Below are 23,442 nucleotides of genomic sequence, written 5' to 3'. Positions count from 1 at the left end.
AACCAACTTCTCTTATTCTCCTTAAAGCTTGTTTATTTTTTGGAAAACCTTCAAAGAAACTTTAGATCAGTCAGAGAACATAATACCTAAGAGGGGTTGGGCTTTTCTTTTGACCATAGTTACGTTAAGTGGTCCCCAGTCAATTCCACAATTTTAGGATGGGGGGGGGGCAGAGATGAATCTGCAGAACTGATAAAGACCTTGCCCAGGATGCTTACTGTGGCTTTCCTTGAACAGTCTCATACATCCCACCTCATTTTAGAAATATTAACTAGTATTCTCTAGTAATTAATTCTCATTTGGAGTTGGGGTAGATGTTAACCTAAGTCCTATATTATTTCATTCTATGTTCTGTAGAATAGGAAGCTCTCCAGTAGCTTATAATAGTAATTTACAATAGTATGTTTTTTGAGAGGGGGAAGGGTCAGGGAGAGGATAGAGATTAAAACAGTTTTCATTTTACTTTTAGTTTACAAATAGAAATATCTTTCTTGCGTTTTCTTTTATTGAAAGTAGTAATTACTAATTTATCAAAAACTGAAGTAATACAGCCCTGACTAGTGTGGCTCAGTGGATTAGGCATCATCCTGCAAACCAAAATGTTGCCAGTTCGATTTCAACTCAGGGCACATCGATGTTTCTCTCCCTCTCTTTCTCCCCTCCCTCCCCTCTCTCTAAAAATAAAGAAATAAAATCTTTTAAAAAACTGAAGTAATACAGAAAAGTGTAAAGAAAAATAATTCAGCTACCAAAAGTAACACCATTAACATTTTGGCACACATTCTACATGTACAAACATACTTACAACAATGAGGTCATGTTAGATGTAGTGCGTTATTACTTGATTTAATTACTTAAACTGTGTCACTAATATATCATTCAAGATTGGCTAGACTATACTGTGGTAACAACACCCAAATCTCAACAACTCAAATGACAAATGTTTATTTCTTGCTTATACAATTTGTCCATCTTGGGTTAGCAGTGGAGGTGATATGCATGATGTGGTCACTTGGCAACCTGGACTTGACAGAGCAGCTACCATCTCAGATGCTGCAAATTACTGTGCCATAAAGAAAAAGATATTTCTGCAGTATCACACATGTGTAATTAAATACTTGGCCCAGAAGTTACAACTGTTATTTACATTTATACCTTATTGGACAGAACCAGTCACATGGCCCTACCATGCCACAAGGGGGCCAGGAAATGCAATGCATCTGGCAGAGAGATCGTTGGCAGCCGTCCGTCTCGAGAGACGATGGTGTAGCTTCTTAAGAGTCTATCTGCACCGCCGAGAATGGCTGTGCAGTTCGACTAGGGAGTGACACGGTATCTGTCTCCTCCCGTGTTGAATCGACATCTTGCGATGACGCTGGAGTGTCCTCTCCAGTGAAGCTGAAGCTACAGAGCCTGGGCAGGGTGATATGGAAGGTCTGCTGTTGCCCATGCAGCAGACCTCCCCTCTCTTCGCAGCTGAAGGGTCCAAGGGAAAGACGGAGTCAATACAGCTTGGCTTCAGGTGCGCCGCAGGAGTTGCCGGTGTTGACTACAACGTCAAACCGCCTTAGGGACTCCGGCTCCGGATTTTCTGTCGGGGTTTACTCCCTTAGCCTTTCCCCTGAAGAGGTATGCCGCAAGGCAGCGGAGGTTTTTTGGAATCAGAGTTTTCCTTCTCTGATGTGCCCTGACTGGAAGATCGAACCAGCGACACTTAGCTCGCAGGCCGACGCTCAATCCACTGAGCCAAACCAGCCAGGCCTGGCAGAGAGATAGAGAAGAAATATTTGGTGAACAAAATTGAAGTCCAGCAAAATGAACATTTATTGATGTCAATAAATACAAATCCACATTATTATGTTTATTAGCTGTATTCTTCTTTTTAAGATTTTATTTATTTTTATTTTTAGAGAGAGGGGAAGGAAGAGAGAAAGAGAGGGAGAGAAACATCAATGTGCAAGAGAAACACCTGGCCTGCAAAAATACATCAACTGGTTGCCTCTCGCATGCCCCCAACTAGGACCTGGCCTGCAACGCAGGCATGTGCCCTGATCAGGAATCAAAGTGGTGACCTTTCAGTTTGCAGGCTGGCGCTCAATCCATTGCGCCACACCAGCCAGGGCTGGCTGTATTCTAATTTAATTTGTGTCTCACAATATATTAACCTAACCACTTTTAAGGGTAGTTTACACTATTTTCAGTTATTAACAATTATTTTAAAAGTTGCAAAGAATTTTCTTACACATTCATATGGTGGGAATTTAAAATGTTATAGCCACTTGGAAATCAGTTTGGCAATTTCTTAAAAGTAAAATTTACCATATGACTCAGGAATTCCATGCCCAGTGACTGTGTGAGGGAAATAAAAACATATACCCAACATCAAGACGTGCATGTAAGTTTCATGCAAGTTCCACACAATATCCAAGTAATAGCCCTTAAGGGGAAATAACCTAAAGTCCATCAGCTGATGAGAGGATAAACGAAATATTGTTTATTCATACAATAGGATATTATTTAGACACAAAAAAGAATGAAGTACTGATACATGCCACAACATGGATGAATCTTGAAAAGGTTGTGCTAAGTGGGAAAAAGAGCCAGTCGTAAAAGACTACATATTATATGATTTCATTGATATGAAATGTCCAATGAGCCAGTCCACTGAGACTAAGCAGCTTAGTGGTTGCCTAGGGCCAGCAGAAATGCAGGGGTTGTGAGGTGACAGCTAAAGGATACAGAGCTCCTTTTGGGATAAGTAGGAATGTTCTAAATAGGCTGTGGTGCTCACTGCACAACTTCACATATACACTAAAAACATTGAATTGTGTACTTTCTTTTTTTAATTACATTTTATTGATTATGCTATTACAGTTGTCCCAATTTTCCCCTTTCCCCCCCCACCCAGGACCCCCACTCCCTCAGGCAATCCCCGCACCGTTGTCCATGTCCATGGGTCATGCGTATAAGTCCTTTGCCTACTCCATTTCCTATACTGTACTGTACATCCCCATAACTAATCTGTAATTACCTATTTGTACTTCTTAATCCCCTCATTAAAATATCCCTCCCAAATTTTTATTCACCACATGTGGATGTGGGACCAACCCTTCTGCATCTTCACCCCTCCTACCAGTCTGGATGGATGTGGTTTCTTTAATTCCACAGTTGTCAGACTTCCATTCAACTCGATTTCTGATGGTTCTGAGTGACGGTTGTTCTATATTTTAGTTATAATTTTGATGTTGTGTGAAGAGGCAAGCTGTGTTGACCTATGTTGCCATCTTGACCAGAAAAGCGTACTTTCAATTACATCTCATAAAGCTGTTAAAGTCGGATATGCATAAGATCTAGGCATATTTTTCAAGTTTTTAATCTACATTGTGAAATTGCCCTCCAGAGAGGACAATTTATTACAGCAACAATAGTTCACACTTCAGCTATTTAAACAGTGGTTTGCCATGAGCAAAGTTCAACAATAAGCTAGGACTTTTAAATTAGTCTATGGTGGTTGATTCATTAGTGTAATTTTTGAAAATTAGGACCTTATCATCTTCCCATGATTCTCCTCTTCATGTGGGAAAGTATAGCAAATCATCAAGAAAAAAAACAAAAGAAAATTCAAGTTCAGTTCAGTTTTCTTTCCAGAGTTTCCTAGAGTTTTGAGTTGAATAATTAAGACCAGACACGTTTACTTATTGTAAAGGAGACAATTGCGAAATGCTTATTTTCAAGCCCAAAATAAAATGAAATAACGCAGATGAACTTTTTGTTCTTGTCATTTCACCCATGCTCCTCTAACAGATTTAAAGCCACTCAGATGATGAAGTAATGTGACATCGTGGGTTCAGCCGTCAACCAAATCTGGGAGGGATGAATTCAAATTCTGGCCTAAAAGCTTCCTGATTAAAGATCAAAACTGTTTTTCAGGATAGATAGCCCTTTGTGTGAATTTGAATTGATTTTAGCCTCATGTGACTAAATTCTTAAGAATAATCTCACCGTCATATTTCGTGACTTCTCTTTTAGGCTGGATTCCGGGTCCCGAGGCAACAACGGCTGTTGCAAAGGCTGGTATGTATATTCATGGTGCATCTTATATCTGTCCCCTCGCTAGTCTGTGTATTTTGAACCAGGCACTAACTTTGCTTGCAGCTCCTCCAAAGCTCATAAAGCTGCTTGTAGAAGCATTCTAACATAAAACAGAATCGCATTTAATAAGGCTTTCTTTAAGTGGATTTTTCTTCCTGTACAGAGACTTGATTATTTCAGTAGTACTGTGAGGACAAATATGAAGTTCTAAAGGCCTTCTTAAAAAAACACACACACACCTAAATTCACATTTACTTTTTCATGACATTTATACACAAAAATAAAGCTTTTCTTATGAAGCATACAACTAAAGCAAATGAAGAATTCATATTTGTAATATGATACATGTTGGGCGAAGCTCTCAATGCATGTTGGAGACCAACCAATGGGAACTCAGGCATTCATTCAACAAATAATTTTTGAATGCTTACTATCTGCTCCACACTATTGTAGGCACTGGGTATATAGCAATGAACAAAACAGTCCAAAGATCCTGTCTGTCACAGTGCTTGAATTCTAAAGGGTGCAGTGAGAAAGTAAACAAATAAGTTGTAAGTATATTAGTAATGGGGAAGATCACAAATACCACAACAGAGGAAGATGGGGGGACCTTATATACATTTGCATCTATGAGATTTCTGATTATTACTTTCAAACAACGAGCTTCCGTAATGACAGCTGATTTGTACTGAGTGCTTACTATGTGCCAGGCATTGTTCTAAGTGCTTCATGTGTCATAGCTCAATCACCCTTGTCACAATTCTTTAAGGCATTTTACAGATGAGGAAACTGAACTTCAGAGAGATTGAGTAACTTGCCCTAAACTACACATGTGGTAGGAGATGGAAGAACCAAGATTTGAGATCCAAGAAGCTGGCTTATGAGTCCATGCTCTTAACTAATACACCAAACTGCCTTCTCAATTATATATATATTTTATTGATTACTATTTTCACTCAACAATGCCTCACCTCGCCTAGCTCTATTCATTCTTTCAGATGATGAGATATATTCCATGTTGTTGGCACACCATAATTTATTAAGCATTTTACAATTGATGAGTTTTTAATTTGTTTCCAGGATTTTCCTCTATAAACACTGCTGCAAAAAGCTTCCTGTTTATTCTGTTATGTGGGTGATTTTAATATAATGGTCCAGATTTTTCATTAGGAAGGTTGCTGGGTCAAAGTGCATATATACTTTAGGTTTTGATATATGTTTTCAGATTACTTTTTGAATACTGTTACTCTTAATACTATCTGTATTAACTTTAGGTCTATCAGCAATGATGACTATACACATTTTTGCCAGCACTAGAAATAATTACTCCTTTTTGATTTGCCAGTCTCTTAGATATAAAGTGATTTTTCATTGTTCCTTTAATTTGCATTTTCCTAACTACTTATGAGCTTGGACTTTTTTCTATACATTTATTGGCCATTCAGAGTATTTCTGTGAATTGATTTTTTCAGGTTCTTTACTCATTTTTCTCTTGTGTTTTTTATTCCTTAATTGTTAGTATGTTGGATAACTTTGTATGTTATAAATACTCTGTCCTCAAAGTTGGAAGAATTTTCTCCTAAATATGTCATTTTTTTAAAGCTATAGATACATAACTTTAAAAATAATTTATTTATTTGTTTGTTTACTTATTTTATTTTATTTTTTTTAGAGAGAGGGGAAAGGAGAAAGAGAGGGAGAGAAATATCTCTGTGTGGTTGCCTCTCACTCGCGCCCCCAAATGGGGACCTGATGTGCAACCTAGTAATGTGCCCTAGCTGGGAATTGAACCAGTGACACTTGGCTCGCAGGCCGACGCTCAATCCACTAAGCCACAGCAGCCAGGGCTAATATGTCATTTTTCTAATAACTTTGTTTGTGATATATTGGTCATTTGAAGGTTTTAAGTTCCTAAGTAATAGGTAATAAATAAGTTTATCTTTTCTTTATAGACTTGGAGTTTTCATTCTTGGTTACAAAAATTGTCTTCACCCCCATGACTGAGACTTTTTATGTAATTGCCCATATTTTATTAGAAATATCTAGAAAATTTAAGTCTTACTTTTACATGTATTATAATTTTTTAACATGCACTTTATTTGCCCATTCAACTAGTACCAGAATGATCTTTCCAGCAGTAGACCTGATGTGTCACTTTCTTTTACAAATGTCTTCAATGTTTCCGCATGACCGATAGGATTAACTCTAAGAACATATAAGGCCCTATGTAATCTGGTTCCTGCCCGGCTCTATAGCTTGTCTACCCGATGGGTCTCCTTTTATTTTACATTCAGCTGCACCACACTAATCTGAATGTTCTCTATTCTAATTAATGAATAAAAGGTGGGTGGCAACAGCTGATATTCATTATCACTGCCACCTCATGGTCCACAGGGATTTGCTTGGTTTTATTCTCAATTAATTAGATACCCTTTTGGTGAAGTTCTCTGACATCACATACACAAAAAGTTGTTATAATTCGAAAAGCAAGGATGTCTTGTGTTGGAGTATCCATGGTGCTTAACAGATATTGGCTTGGTTTTCCTAAAACAATTTAATGTCATCATTTAACCTACCAATGGAAAGGGCCATGTCTGGTGTCTCCTTCAGAGTGGGTATTCTAAAATCTGTAGACTGGATTGTTTTAAGTGGATGTGGTGAAATACATAGACATGGAAATGATTATCATGAAGGAAGAAATTTATACTTATAGATTTGTAGGAACAGGAGGCATACATAGCACACCACAGAGGGCCACATAGTGAAGCACCAGGGTCAGTCAGGAGACAGAAGGGGCAGAGGAAGAACATAGGCCAGAGCCTTTATTGGGTGTTTGCAGGAAGGAATTGTTAAGTAAGTTTAGGATTTGGATAGTTTGAAAAATTTTGGCTGGCTCTGGTCTATTGTGGTGGTTCCTAGTTGTCTGAGGGTGATTTAAGACGGATGAATATTGGCTGGTTGTGTGAGTTAATAAAGGAGGTAGTTGGAAGTATAGACTCTGGACTGGTTGGTTGTATATCAAAGGTGCACTCACGGGGAGGGGAAGTTGTTTGTTAACTACAGGAATCAGCTAGCCCTGGGATCAAGGCTTCAAATGCCAGAGCATCAAGAATATAGAAAATAAGAAAATATAGTTAATATAGCAGATAGCATGGTGCTGGGCATCATAACCGCATAAGGGGTTGGTTATACATGTGTCTGTCTCTTTACTCCCAGTTCTAACCACCATGGTTTATCTTTTTGTAGGAGGTGTACAGAGTGGGTTTTTCTTTTACATAAAGGTGATAATTGCATTTTATCTTTCCTCTCGTAAATGTAATAAAATATTGCTAAGTAAGTAGTATTACTTCAGATAGACAATTCAAAGCTGATGCAGAGGGGTAAATTATTTCTTTGAGATGATAAATACACGTGCCTTGTCAGGGGGGTACCTCATCTGGAGGTCTTCTGCTTCATGTGATAACAACATGGGCTACGTCGTTTTTCTTAGCCAACTGCCAAGCCTCAAACTTCTCCTTTATAAAGTGAGGGGGAGCTGAGTTAGATGATTCCTAAGGTTCCCTACCACCTCCAGAATTATTTTTCCTAATGATCACTGAAGAACTATGAGACCAGAATAAAGCAACAAATGGTTAATCTTGTGGGGTGAGGCCTGATTTCTGGCAAATGCTGATGCAAATTTTCTTCAGTTATATTTCCAGATGGCATCTTGAGTAATTCAGGACATCCTTTGGGCGAGTGGATTTTAAGTGACCCACATGAGTCACACAGAAATGTGTGGTCCCTTGAGAAGCTAATTAAGACACTCCCTACCTCAAACTGATTTTCCAACTATTTAGCTTTTGTAGAAAAATAATGAAGAAATTATTATGTCATGGAAAGACTTGATTTTTGTCCCCTATTTTCCAGCTGACATTCCCAAACGAAATGAGTTAAGTATAAAAATGGAAAGCATGTTGAATTTTTAAGAACTGTGCATTGGGAAAAACTGAGGTAACTGTTTTAGAGCTTCCCTTTTATGACATACTTTCATGAACCTTGGCTATTCCAAGTTCTGTACTTGGCTTTTACAGTTGTCCATTTCCTGACTATTTTACATACCTGTCCAATATTATTCTCACAGTGTACTCTTCTTTGTGATTAAACTGTTCTGGTTTTTGTTCCAGGAATGTGATATGGTTCTTTCCTACTTCCATATATTTGTGTTTCTAGAATATTTTTTTTGTTCTCTTTCACCACATACAAATTCTATGCCTGTTTTAAAACTCTTACAAACCTCACTGATTTCTCTTTCATATGAAAACAGTGAAGGCTTATAGCCAATAAGTTAAAATATATATATATGTATATATATATCCCTATTCCTTTCTATGTTGTACTTTGTTCCCAATGTGATAATAGTTAGAGCCTAGAGAGAAGGAACCATATCTAAATTTCCCCCAATCATTCATTTATTTAGTCTATCATAGTGTTTATTAAATACTAGTTTATTGCCATTTTGTTTTCTTGGGGTATATATTTTTCTTTAATTGTTCAAGATCAGAAAATTCAATTTAATTCCATAAATGTTTTTTGAGTTTTACTCTATGCCGAGAGCTGTGGGTGGGAAAAAAATAAAAAGAATAAGTGTTGGTCCCTGTTTTCCATGTGTTCATAATCTAACAGGGCCAGGGATAAGAGATGGGTGGCTTAAGGAGAGTGGGGGATATATTTGTACACAATTAATTTCAGTAGCTTGTACACCGAGAAGGCTGTAACAGGAGGGCAAGGGCTATGACGTGAGAGTCACAGCAGAAGCTCCTATGGGAAAGCAGTTATAGAAGGAGCAGTAAAACTAAAATAGTTTCCTTGAAACTTTCCTCAGCCTGTCTTTTGGATCTATAACTTATGCTTCCTATTCTTGATGTAATATTGTGGGAATTCTACTATACCATAACCTGAATTTAAGATAAAAGAAGATACCATAGTATATATAGGTAAACTTAAGTCTTCTAGCAGGTGTCTCTAATTTTCACATTTTAAGTTCAATGAAATTATAATTGATAATTATCTCATAAATGAGAACAAATCAACATGACACCAAAAATAGTCACCAATGTACCAAATGAAGAAGATTTCTAATTATTTTAAAAATAGTACTGGGCAAGGTCTATACACTGAAAACTAACTTATTTGGAATGCTGTGCAGCTGTACACTCTTACCTAAGATGTGAACTTAAGATTTTTCCCTAATAGTACTTTACTTTTATAAAAGAGTTAAATAATAGGTTGATAAGAATTTGAGAGGTGTTTGTGCTGGGAGTCTCACTGCCGCAGCGCCCTTAACTCTCAATGACACGGAGTCTCAGGGGGAGTAGGACAGCGTCACAGTGCTCAGCACACCCTGCTCCATCGCAGCAGCTGCAGTGGTGGTGCCCTGACCTCACCCTCCATCCCTCGGTTCTTCCTCCCTTTGTTCTCACAGTGACTGATCAATCAGCTGACCCAGGAAGAGATTGCTGAGTTCAAGGAAGCTTTCTCCCTATTAGACAAAGATGGTGATGGCACCATCACAACAAAGAAACTTGACCCTGTCATGAGGTCACTGGGTCAGAACCCAACAGAAGCCAAATTGCAGGATATGACCAGTGAAGTGGTTGCTGCCAGTAATGGGCACCATTGATTCCCCAGAATTTTTGGCTATGACTGCTTAAAAAATGAAAGATACAGACAGTGACGAAGAAAGCCATAAGGCATCTTGCATCTTTGACAAAGATGGCAATGGTCGCATCAGTGTGGCAGAATTTTGTCGTATCATGACAAACTTGGGAGAGAAACTAACAGATGAAGAAGTAGATGAAGTGATCAGGGAAGCAGTTATTGATGGAGATGGACAAATGAACTATGAAGAATTCATACAGATGATGACTACAAAATGAAGGTCTACTTCCAACTTTTCCCTGTACAGAAGAATCAAATTGAATCTTTCAGTTACCTCTTGCAAAGTAATAATAATAATAACAACAGCAATAATAATAATAACTTATTCTCTTTCTATATAGCAAAACTGAATGTTAAGATTGCCTTCTGTCAACATACAAAAAATCTGCATATATTGATTGGTAGTCCTCTCTTCTATAGATCAAGTTACATATTAGTTTTACAATATAAATACTTGTAATACCTTAATGATAGGGAAACTCTTAGTGGACTCCTTGCAGAAGAGCCATTTGCTAATGATTCATTCATACACTGTTTGGGATGGCCAGTTCTTCATGCAAACATCTTGACCATTGAGCATAGTCAATCATTTGTGCTAAAAATGAAAAATGAAAAAACAAATTCAAAACCTATTCAAATGGGTTCTAGTTCAGTTTGTTAGTATAAATTGTTATAGATGGTTTACTGAAAGTGAACACATTTAAAATTGGTTTACCTCAGGATATGTGTACAAAAGTGGGTGATGGATAAACTGTCTGGACATAGCCCCACTAGTAGAATAGTCCTCTTGTACTTCCATGTGTCCCAACTCTTGGTGATGGTGGCACATTCTGGTGGCATGCCCGTGTATGTTGGTTTGGCATTGTCTGTATTGTACTAGAGCAAAATGAGTGTCAGGTTGTCACCATTTTACCAAGAGAACATCTTTGGACCCTCTGTTGGTAAAACTTTCTGAACCATGGCTTGGAGCCAACAGAGGTAGGCTGTGGCTATGGACTTTAGCAGAACCATCAACATTGCTGTTCAAGAAATTACAATTTACTGGGGTTAAAATCAATGATTTGGAACATAAGGAAAAAAAAAAAAAAAAAAAAAAAAAAACAACCAAGCAGTACAGAATGAGGAAACAAGAATTGAAAAAAATGAGGAGAGGCTTGGGAACCTCTGGGACAACTTTAAACATGCTAACATCCGAATCATGGGGGTGCCAGAAGGAGAAGAGGAAGAGCAAGAAATTGAAAACTTATGTGAAAAAATAATGGAGGAAAACTTCCCAAAATTTGCAAACGAAATAGACATACAAGTCCAGGAAGCATGGAAAGTCCCAGATGAGCTGAACCCAGAGGGGACCACACCACGACACATCACGATTAAAATGCCAAATGTGAAAGATAAAGAGAGAATCCTAAAAGCAGCAAGAAAGAAGCAGAGAGTTGCCTACAAAGGGGTGCCTATAAGACTATCAGCTGATTTCTCAAAAGACATTTTGCAGGCAGAAAGGGACTGGCAAGCAGTATTCAAAGTGATGAAAAGCAAGGACCTACAACCAAGATTACTCTATCCAGCAAAGCTATCATTTAGAATGGAAGGGCAGATAAAGTGCTTCCCAGATAAGGTAAAGCTAAAAGAGTTCATCATCACCAAGCCATTATTATATGAAATGTCAAAGGGACTTACTTAAGAAAAAGAAGATCAAAACTATAAACACTAAAATGACAACAAACTCACAACTATCAACAACTGAATCTAAAAAATAAGAACAAAACCCAACTAAGCAAACCAGAACAAGAACAGAATCATAGGCATGGGGATCATTTGGAGGGTTGTCAGCTAGGAGGGGGACGGGGGAGAAATGGGGAAATGGTGCAGGGATTAAGAAGCATCAGTGATTGGTACAAAATAGACAGGGGGACGTTAAGAATAAGATAGGAAAAGGTGAAGCCAAAGAACTTATATGCATGACCCATGGACATGAACTAAGGGGGGGTGAGACTGCTGGAGGGAAGGAGGGTACTGGGCAGAGGGGAGCAAGGAGGGGAAAATATTGGAACTACTGTAACAACATAATCAATAAAATATACTTAAAAATTATAATTTACATCCATTCCAAGTTGTAAATGCTGGTCTTTTAAAGTTTTTCTAATAAAAAGACCATTAACTTAAAAATAAAGAATCTTTGGAAAATGTCAATATGACCACAGTTGCAGAATGGGTTCAACTTAACACCCTATGTCTTGAATGTTGACAGTTTAATGGATGATAACTGAGGTTCACAGGTATGTTTTGAATCAGCAACAAAGACTGAGTTATATTTGGCATACTTTTGGAGTTCTATATTTTATTGGCCACCTAACAATGATCCCTGTGAAAGCCTTGAGCAGCCTCTGTGAACCCTTCATAAAAGAGGCAGGATTGGAAGTCAGAGACTGCAGGTTCAGCTGGGTCTCTTACCTCCTACGTTTGGCTTACATTAGAGCAAGGAGATTGGACTTGAGAATCTTATTCTTTATATTTTGTCTTTATAACTTATACTGTAACTTCTTTAGATGAGATTTCAAGAGTTTTTCTAATATGCACAAATCTAGTTCACAAATCAAAACAAATAAAACACAGAGAGATCAGAAATAGCATAGAGTTAAGAATAACTGACAAAATGACTAAATCTCACTCAAGCGCTAATCACACTACAGTAGGGTTGCAAACTCTGAAGTGTCTTTAGAGATAAGGCAGGAGTTCCAGTTTTACTGCTGTATAAAAATCTTCCCCAAACTCAGTGGCTTTTCATCCACAACTGTTATTGCATCATTTGTGGGACAGGGTTTGGGCAGGGCTCAGGTGGGTGAGTCTTCTGGCCACAGGATGTCAATGCAAGACACTTGGTGCTGTTCAGGGGTAGATAGACTGATCTGGAGGATTCACTGCAGCTTTGCTCATGTGCTGGGCTCCTGGGCAGGAATGACTGCAGCTGGGTTCCACTGCCACAGTGACTGCAGTGCCTATTCACGGCCTCTCCAGCAGAGTAGTCTCAGTCTGGTGTCATAACTCAGAGCCTCCAGAGACCATGTTCAAGAGACCTGGACAGATGTGGTGAGGCTCCTGTAACCTGGCCTCAGAGTCCCAGGAGCTACTTCCAGTAGGTTCTGAATTAAAACAGCAGTTCTTAATGGCAGGAGAACAAAGAATTTGTGGCCATTTAAAAAAATTTTTCCTTTTACTTTTTTTGCTATTATAGTAAAATACCCATAACACAAAATTTACCTTACAGTTCAGTGGTATTAAGTACATTCACACTGTCATGTAACCATTATCACCATCCATCTCCATAATTCTTTTCATCTTGCAAACTGAAACTGTGTACCCATTAACCAATAATTTCACACTTTCCCTTTTCCCCAGCTTCTGGAAACCACCATTCTACTTTCGGTCTAGTAAATTCATATAAGTGGAATCATACGATATTTGTCTTTTTGTGTCTGATTTATTTCACTTGGCATAATGTTCTCAGGGTTCATCCATGTCGTAGCACGAGCCAGAATTTCCTTCCTTTTTAAGGCTGAGTAGCATCCCATTGTATGCATATAACACATTTTGTTTGTCCATTCATCCATCCGTCAATGGGTGAATTTTTGTGAAAAATGCTGCCATAAATATAGGTGTGCCAATTATGGCTGTTTTTAATCTAGTAGAACAGAGGATATCAATGAGTGAAATAGCCTGGAAAAAAGGAAAATTCCAGGAAAAACATAGTGAAAATGGTCACTCACTCTCAGCCTCAGCATCAACGAGACAGTTGGGATCAGTCGGCCTGGGGAGCTGGGAGTGCGGCCTATGGGTCTGATCTAAAGTAGCAGCCACCATGAGTGCCAGCAGTTCCTGGTCATGTGGGATGCACAGCCAGAGTGGCTCCACTTTCTCTTTCAAGAAAAATGGGCATTATGGGTTTTTATGTGACCTTTCCCAGTTTTTAAATGTCACCTAAACTTGAAAAACTTTAAAAGATTGTGCAACTCAAATAAAAAAGTCTATGGGCTATATAATTAGAGATCTCTTCCTAAAACACATCAATCAGTAAAGATATGTAATAATGGATATCAGGGCCTTATCTGTTTAAATAGTGTAGACCTGAGATCAACAAGCTTTTTTTTTTTTTAAGGAAGCAGATGATTCCCTTATCAGAGGCCTTTAGGATAAATTTAATTAGCATAAACTTTACTTTTTCTGGGTTCTAATTCTCCAAATACCTTCTTGAGCTCAATATTTATTCCCATTTTACAATAATGTGATTGTAGTCCAAATGGGAAAGCCCAGAGTACAGTGTCTCTAAGTAGATATTGAAATTAATTTGAAAATAAGAACTTTAGGTATGCTCTGATTTTTGATCAATTTGGTGATCCTATAAATGTGATCTGAACATTTATAACAGAAAAATATTATACACTTCACATACTTCTAAAATTTCAATAACTTATTTATCTACTTAAGCAATGCATAATCTCTGTTAAATTGGAAATCAACTGGGTGCATTTGTTAAAGTTAGGTGAGAAGATTTGCTTCTATGTCATAAACTGGGTGTTCAGCCATGGTTGTTTTATAGGTGGAGGGAGGGGAGTAAAAAGCGGGAAGGTCAGGAAAGACAAAGAAGTAAAGAATCACATGTCAGAGTCTCCCAAATTAAAGATTATTTCTCTTATGGAAACAAAGACCCACATCTATACCAAATGATTGAATCATGCTTTCACACATCATTGAAAATAATGTATGTTTTAATTTCAACAGAAAACCAAACCTTTGATGACGGAGTTCTCTGTGAAGTCTACCATTATTTCTCGCTATGCCTTCACTACAGTTTCCTGCCAATTGATGAACAGAGCTTCTGAGGACCAAGACATTGAGTTTCTGATGCAGATTCCAGCCGCAGCTTTTATCACCAACTTCACTATGTAGGTACCATTGGTCAGAGACCCCAGAATGAGGATTTCAATGAAGGGCGGTCAGGCTGAGCCTGGGATGATGCACAGCCCACCCACAGCCTTTCAGCTGTGAGAACTTATTTCCCAGTTGATGGTATATAGGTCAGAAGACTGATTCTCCTTTCCCTCCCTCACTCCTGCTCTCCCTTCTCCCTTCCTCTCTCTCTCTCTTGTGTTCCTCCTCTTTGCTATGACCACTTCTTTTCCTTCTTCTTTCTCTCCTTCCCTCCAACAAATGAGTACCCACTCCAGGCCAGGTACTCTTCAAAGTGATTGTGCACTTCTATGAAAAAGACAATGCTGTTCTGCTCCAGAACTTTTATAATAATAATAAGTAAACAAATAAAAAACTTAAGATAATTTCAGACAGTAGCAAATTCTATAAAGATGGCAGACAGAACTGAGAGGGGCATGTTTAGATAGGGAAATCAAGGGGGTGGCTCAGAAGAGGCAAGGTTTCAGTTGAGATCTGAATAATGAGACAGCATGAAACCTTTGCTGTGTTAGTTATATTTCTTCTTTTCTCAGATATGCAAAATAGGGGAGGTATTTAGTTTGAATTTTAGGCCTGGGCAAGATTCAAGTTGGTGTCCTGTCATGGAAGTTTGAGCATATTTCCTGATTTCTTTCTGAAGAATCATAGAGGCACCTTGGGTTGGGTCTTAGCTTTTGTACCTGTTGGAAGTTGCCCTAGAATGAAATGAATGATTCAAGGGTAGTGCCCTGGTTTGGAATGTAGGTTCTGCACATCCCAGAGGCATATAAAAATATTTTTTTACTGTTGTCATGGTTATGAGATCTACGTTTGCATTTGTCTGGGAACTGTAAGCTGGTAACACAGCTGTCTCTTGTTTTCAGGCTAATTGGAGACAAGGTATATCAGGGAGAAATTACAGAGAGAGAAAAGAAAAATGGTGATAAGGTAAAAGAGAAAAGGAATAAAACCACAGAAGATAATGGGTAAGTGCCATTTTATTAAGGAATTAATTAAAAATTCACTTTAGCAGAATGTCAATTTTCTACCTCTTTGCCTAGCCATCTTGATCTCTTTTCTTCCTTTGAGTATTTATTTTCTTTTTATTTTTTATCATAATAGTAATAAAACATACCTTGTTAACAGCATTGTAGATAAGGATTTATAGTAAAAAAGGAACATTTTGTCATTTCTATTCCCCAGTTCTCCTTTCTAGAAACATCACTTCTAATATTTCTGTAGTTTTTTGTTGTTGTTATCTCCTTAACTCTAAATGTTATGATAGTCTTTGTTTTTACAAATTTCTTGATAAAAATCAGATATTATCCCTTGATTCTCTGCTGGGAAGACACAGGATTTAGCTTAATTACAATGCTCCCATTCTTCTCAGCATTCCAAATTTTTCATAATTATTCCTTCTTCTTACATCAGTTTAAGCAGTTACACCATCTTAGACTGAACCTATGATCTTTGATGATAATATTCCCTCTCCTGTGCTTGACCTTACCTTTCTGTTTCCATTTCCAGCATCCATCTTTTCTTATCTAATCATTTACTTTTTGCATTGTCCGAGTTACTAACTTTTAAATTCTGACCTGTCACAATATTTTTATTTTTTGTTTGTTTATAAACTGAGCCTAAACATTGAAAGCCAAGAAATAGCATTTACTTTCTAATGATACATAAATAACATTAACTGCAGAGCCATCTAGTATACTAAGATTCTCCTTCCCTCTCTACCAGCCCATTTGGAGAAAAATGGTCTTAGTATCCAGATAAAATGTTGTGAATCTGTAAACCTGCTTTTCGTTCATTAATAAAAGAACATAGTTTTGAGAAAGCTTGTTCTCTGAAATCATAGACTATCAGAAACTTTGCTGTTGGGAATCTTATTAGAGAGAATGGAACACATGAGTCATAATGAAAAGCAACCAAGGTCCACAGCTTCAGATAAAGGGTTGTCTGCCACAAAAATCCACATTTATCTTCATTTTGTAGTTCCTAAGGACAAAGAATCTTGAGTCTGCTTCTAAGTTCAGGCTGATATTAAATGCTTCACACACAGCCCTGCTTTCCTTTGAACTTCCAAACACTGTTTCATTGAACTTTACCTACACGCCAGCCTTCCCCCAACCCTGTGTCCTCCCTCGTTTGGCAGGATGCTCCACCATCCTTATGGTATGTAATCTCCCTTGCTACAGCAGGTTATTAAAACTTAACTTTGTTGGTTTTAATACAAGTGGGTCTCAGGCGGTCTTTGTCAGATAGGTTTTGTCAGGATTATCTTTTCTTATAATTCATAAATTATTCAGGGTCATGCCACAGTTTCGTTTAGTCAGATCACGACATATACATTTCTGTTTTCTCCTGGAGTTTCTCATTGATTTGCCTATGAGATAAACTTAATTTTGTCACGATTAACATCTAGCAAGATATATTGCTCATCTGAAATGATAACTAAGTGAACAGCTATGACTGTGACATCCATGTCATTGTCAACAGCAATTAGAAGGCTTCACTAATTGGGAGACACATCCTGATTTCTGAGCTGTTAAACATGACAGAATAGGTGTCTTCAGACCATAGAAGACTGTCAGTGCTTTGTGGCCTTGACACATAATGTTTAACTTGGCATATCTTTTTATTTTTATCTGGGTTGGTTTAATTACTTGTATTCTATATCTTTCTCTTTATTGACTTTCACCTTCACTTGCTGGAGTATATTCTGAAGTAACTACCTTAGAATGAGTATGTGAGAGGCAGACTTTCTGAGACCTTGATTAAAGTGGTGACTGTGTATGGAATTTAAGATTCAGAATAATTTACCATCCAAACTTTGAAGACATTGCTCCAGTGCCTCAAAATATCCAGTAGTACTGATGATGCATTTAATGTAGTCTGATACCATTTCTTTTATTTGTTTTCTCTACCTGATATTCTGAAATTTTACAATAATGGGTTTGAGTGTCAGTCGTGTTTTTTTTTATTGATTCTGCTCAGCTCTCAACAGAATGTTTTCATCTTAACACTTGCGTCTCTTTTTAGTTCTAAGGAGTATAGGAAGCCCATCATCTTAGCCATTCATTCAGTTACACGTAAGCTTGGAGTTCTCCTCCCTGTTTTTGGTCCTCCTTCTCACTCTCATCTTGTGGTATCCTACTGAACCAGAGCCTGGAGTCTCTCTGGGATTCTGCAGATTATTTGTTTCTCTACCTTGCTGCAGTCCCTTCCCACATAGTCTGAGCTGTAGAGTTCTTGGTCTACTGATTTTCCCCAAGTCTTCCAGAAATGTTTTAAAATGTCCTACCTGCTGATGGTTGTCCCTACCACTCTTATTCCTTTAGTTTAATCCTTCACTCTTCCTGTTATGATCAGTCTGCCACCTTGAATCAGAGAACTCTCACTCCAAGTACTGAAAGCATTTAAAACTATTTGTATTGGGACTTCCGGGCAAGATGGAGGTGTAGACAAACACGCTGCGTCTCCCTCCACAACAAAGAAGGACTACAACTACCTCAAAACTAGAAACAACCAGAAGTTCCAGAAAATCAAATTGCATGGAAGTCCAGCAAATAAAGATATAAAAAAGAAGTACTCATCCAAACAGGTAGGAGGGGCAGAGAGGATGCGGTGTGGTCGCGACAGCAATGGTGGCAGCAGCGGTGGCAGTGGCAGGTTGGCAGAAAGCACGGTCACACATTTTTAAGAAGTCAGGAGGGGCACCTGGGGAGTGTTCCTATCTCCTCACCAGACCTCGCAGCCCACCATTCCAGCACCGGGGAAAATCAAGCCTCATTGCTTCTGACTGTGCAGACCAGTGGGGTTTGGGAGGAGGCAGAAACTGCCAATCTCTGCAGAGTCCACTTGTTTAAAGGGCCCCCATGGTCCTAGAACGTTCACAGACCCACCCACTCTGGCAACGATAGCCAGGGCAGCAGCTAGAGGGGTGGCAGTCCAGTGTGGAAGTGGGAGAGGTGCCTGGAAAAGGGGCAAGTGCTGGGCAGGTGGCATTGTTCCCTCTTGGGCCCCTCCTCCACATACAGCGCCACAACGTGGTGAAACAGCTCACCCTGTACTGATGAATCCCTAAGGCTCTGCCCCTTACAATGTAACAAGAGTGACAGCTCTACCTGGGATGCGGAGGCAAACAAACACAGGAGCCTGTCAGAATGAGGAAACAGAAAAGTATGGAGCAAAAGGGGCAACGGGTCGAGGTTCCAGTGGGAGAACTAAGCAACGAGGAGATAGCCAACCTGACAGATGAGGAAATAGACAACCTAAGAGATGTAGAATTCAAAACACTGGTGATAAAGATGCTCACAGGCTTAACAGACATGCTTGAGTATGGCAAATGTATAAGAGAAGAAGTGAAGGCTATGCTAAGTGAAATGAAGGAAAATCCACACAAAACCAATGGTGAAGGAAAGGAAACCGGGGTTCAAATAAATGATTTGGAACATAAGGAAGAAAAAAACAGTCAACCAGTGCATTATGAGGAAGTAAGAATTGAAAAAAATGAGGAAAACTTCCCAAATTTTGTGAAGGAGATGGACATACAAGTCCAGGAAGCACAGAGGGTCCCGGGCAAGCTGGACCGAGAGGGAACCACAGCAGGACGCATCATGACTGAGATGCCAAAGGTGAAAGATAAAAAGAGAATACTGGGAGCAGCAAGAGAGAGGCGGAGAGTTGCCTACAGGGGGGTGCCTAAAGGACTGTCAGCTGATTTCTCAGAGGACACTTTGCAGGCAGGAAGGGACTGGCAAGCAATATTCAATATGATGAAAAGCAACCTACAACCAAGATTACTCTATCCAGAAAAGCTATCATTTGGAATAGAAGGGCAGATGAAGTGCTTCCCAGACAAGGTGAAGCTAAAGGAGTTCATCATCACCAAGCCATTATTATACAAAATGTCAAAGGGACTTAAGGAAAAGAAGATCAAAACTGAACACTAAAATGGCAGCAAACTCACAACTATCAACAACTGGATCTAAAAAACGAAAACAAAATCCAACTAAGCAAACCAGAATAGGAACAGAATCATAGATATGGGGATCATTTGGAGGGTTGTCAGCTAGGAGGGGGATGGGGGAGAAATGGGGAAATGGTGCAGGGATTAAGAAGCATCAGTGGTTGGTACAAAATAGACAGGGGGATGTTAAGAATAATATAGGAAAGGATGAAGCCGAAGGACTTATATGTACGATCCATGCACATGAACCAAGGGGGGTGGGATTGCTGGAGGGAAGGGGGCTGCTGAGCAAAGGGGAGCAAAGGGGAAGAAGATTGGAACTACTGTAACAACATAATCAATAAAATATACTTAAAAAAATATTGACATTATAGCCTACCACCTTGCTGAATTAATTTAGTTCTAGTTTCTTTATGCGTGTGTAGATTCTTTAGGATTTTCTACATACAAGATCATGTCATTGGTGAATAGTTTTATGTCTTCCAATAAAATAAAATAATATAATTTGTATTTTTATATGCTTTGCAATCCTTTACTTTTTACCCTTTCCTTAAACATATCCATCAAACTTTCCCAAGGTGTAAAACCCTCATATATTAGCTATTTTAAAGTTATGAAAAATGCCTGGTTTATTTGGCCATCCCTGCAAAGAGGATAATGCAATTTACATCTTGACCTCAAAGCTCTCTTTTCCAGAAGTTCACCTATTTCAGTGTCCCCTTTCCCCTTTGTCCCCTTGGGTAAGACTCAGGGAGAGGTAGGAGAGTTCAGTAGTGTTTGAATTCTCTACACTTTAGTATCCTTTGAACCTTTGCAAACTTCCTCTAGCGCGGGCCTTTGCTTCTCCTAATACTAACTTTTCATTTCTAAGGACTGTTATAGGTAGTTGGGCTGTGTACCAAGAGGACCTGAGGAACCTGGCTTTCTCCGACCCTTTGTTCCCATTTCTTTTCCTTACAGGGAGAAGGGGACTGAAACGTTCAGAGCATCCACAGTTATTCCCAGCAAGGACAAAGCTGTCTTCCTCCTGAGCTACGAAGAGCTCTTGCAGAGGCGGCTTGGGAAGTATGAGCACATCATCAGTGTGCGACCCCAGCAGCTGGTGGGGAAGCTGACAGTGGAAGTGAATATTCTGGAGAGTTCAGGCATCACATCACTGGAGGTGTTGCCTCTACACAACAGTAGGCAGAAGGGCAGCGGGAAGGCAGAAGGTGAGTGGTGCTTGCTGGGGATGCTCGGATATTTTTGGGTAACTCAGAACTGGGTGTTGGCTTTAGAGCAATTTATAAAACACATGGCACTTCTTCAATAAAGGCTCTGAGTGTTTTTTTGAAATCTGAATGATTGCAACTAAACAAAGACAGTGCCGTGTACAAGTCAAGCTTTATCAAGAGATTTTAAAAGTGTTTAAATTATTTGACAGAGTAATTTTACTTCTAGGAACCTAACCTAGGTGAAACACCTGAAATATTGGAAATATTATATGCATGAACCTGTTTGGTAATAATTGTAGTAGTAAAAATGTTCCATCATTCTAAATATTCAACCATACAGACATGATTAGTAAAATATTGTTATAAACATGATTCAGCGTGTTATGGGAGAAAAAGACACAATTGTGCATACATTATAATGTTAATATGATACCTTTGTTAAATATGAATTTGACAAAAGATTAGAAAGTTATACAAAATAATCATTTTATACTAAGGGTGAGGGATTATGGGGCCATAATAACATAAAATACGTTTTATAACTAATTGTTTATATTAAATATTCACTTGTGTTGGGCCTTATCCTATAATGCCAATAAGGCTTGGACAGATGGGTCCAAAAATTGCACCAGAATCAGAATGACAAGATTTCAGATCCTTGTGATGTTGAGGTCAGAGAAATGCTAAGAGATAAATGAATATGCGGAATCTTAATTCATCCCCTGTGATTGCAAGGAAAGTGGCCCAAGAAGTCTTCTTCAGCAAAATATTTAGGAATGAGATTGGAAGGAGACTAGACAAATGACTTAACAAGAGCAATAAGGTAATGATGTGACTTAACATAATGCAAAAATAATCCAGGAACTACTTCTTTGCATGAGAAGTGGTTTACCCTCATTTACTGGAGTATGTAATGGTCTGTAAGGGACTCAAGCCTTCTGTTATATATTGATTACAAACATTGAGTTTGACCTTCTCAATCCAGATCTAATTGAAATTTTAAAATATTGTCAAGGTATCTGACATTCAGAAATGACATGAGGTACGATACATCATTCTTACATCATATAAGTGGTTGTGTATATGGTTAATGGATTCTAGTTATTGGTATTAACTATAATCTTGAAAAAAATTACCTAGGCCCTGTAAGACTCAACTTGCACATCTGCAAATCAGGGGTGATAACTAACTCATAGGGTCACAGGGAGGTGTTAGTATGTGTGAAGTGCCTGGCCCAGAGTAAAAGCTTAATAATTGTTAAGTACATTTGTTATCATTATCATCTTATATTTACTTTTTTTTTTTTTTTTTAAATCCAAGTTCTTATTAGATCACAAGGGTAATTTTGAAGGCTGGTCTTCATCTGATTAACCTTAAAATGCCTTTTAGAGAGTAGATAGCTAAGAAAGTAATTGCAAATTAGAGGGAATATATATATATACCAAAACTAATAACAGTGTTCTTAAATTTCATTTCTTCCTCATCATAATTTATAGGGATATTTTCCTATGTACAACTGTGTGAAGGAGGTGTTTCTGGGGGAAGATCCTTTGAGTTTGTAGGATCTTAGAGAGGGCAGAGCAGCTGTGCCGTGTGTCTAGGATGAAGGTCCTGGGCTCAATAGATGCGTCTAGGCCCTTGGTAGGGGATTCTGAGGGTTGTGCTGCAGTAATGAGATGTATGTGTGTTTTGCCTTACTTTCAGAACCACTGTGACTCTTCAGAGATGTATACAAGTTGTGGCGTGTGTGTTGGGCTTAGTGGGGGTGGGAATCCAACTGTTGGCCTGAAAGGTTGCTTACTGTTCATATTCAGGGCCTGAGAGAATCTCAGAGGAATTTTTCCAGACCATTGATCTCTTGGGACCTGTTTATTTTTAAGAAAATTGTTTTCCTATCTCTTTGTAACAGAGTAGATATTTTCCCTCCAGAGTATAGAAATTTCACAAGCATTTACCCAGGCCAGGTGCAGAGGGCAGATTGCCTTTTTGCTCCTCAATCCCATCTTTCAGAGTTCAGCTGTTATTGTTCCTGCAAACTGGAAGCCTCAGCAGGAGAGGCACACATGTTGTGATTTTGTCTGGACACTTGAATGTTTCCAAAAGAAATCCAGGGTAGAGATCAAACTAGACTTGGCTTTGCACCAACATGAGCTGTAATTGCGTGAATGTGGACCCACGCCAGTACATTCCTCTGATGGAGTTGGCTGTATTCAGAAGTCAGACTTCTGGAGTTTCTGTAAGCAAATCTCAGACCACTGAACCCATTTTCATCGTTAGGGAAGCAATTCTAGATAAGGATTACTGTGTGCTAGATACTAGACTTGGCACTTTGCATGAATTATTATCTCATTCTATCTTTATAACTACCCTTTAAGGGAGTTTTTTGTAAAATGCTGAGGGTGTGAGTTTAAATTTCCAGTCTCTCCTTCATTATACAAACACACACACACACACACACACACACACACACAAGACTAAAAGCAACATCACTTATCTTTGCCTTTGTTTACTTTCCTG

At 38.6% G+C, this 23,442-nt stretch overlaps 1 protein-coding gene and 1 pseudogene across 2 annotated transcripts in view; both read left to right on the top strand.

Annotated features, from left to right (window-relative positions):
• ITIH5 (inter-alpha-trypsin inhibitor heavy chain 5) overlaps positions 1-23,442 on the top strand; it is an 88,902-nt gene that overhangs the window by 5,906 nt on the left and 59,554 nt on the right. The window contains exons 2-5 of one of the 2 annotated variants that reach the window (XM_090266483.1): positions 4,030-4,074; positions 14,569-14,732; positions 15,621-15,722; positions 20,672-20,922. In XM_090266483.1, coding sequence (XP_090122609.1) covers positions 4,030-4,074; positions 14,569-14,732; positions 15,621-15,722; positions 20,672-20,922 — 562 coding nt within the window. The remainder of the gene's footprint in view (positions 1-4,029; positions 4,075-14,568; positions 14,733-15,620; positions 15,723-20,671; positions 20,923-23,442) is intronic. The other variant, XM_090266482.1, reaches the window with a different exon arrangement.
• On the top strand, positions 9,668-10,010 carry LOC150019544 (calmodulin pseudogene; annotated as a pseudogene).

The sequence above is a fragment of the Furipterus horrens genome, unplaced genomic scaffold (assembly GCF_987537825.1).
Source record: "Furipterus horrens unplaced genomic scaffold, mFurHor1.1.pri manual_scaffold_2, whole genome shotgun sequence".
Taxonomy (NCBI): Eukaryota; Metazoa; Chordata; class Mammalia; order Chiroptera; family Furipteridae; genus Furipterus; species Furipterus horrens.
Note: the sequence above shows the minus strand (reverse complement) of the source record. Positions and strands in the feature narration are given on the sequence as shown.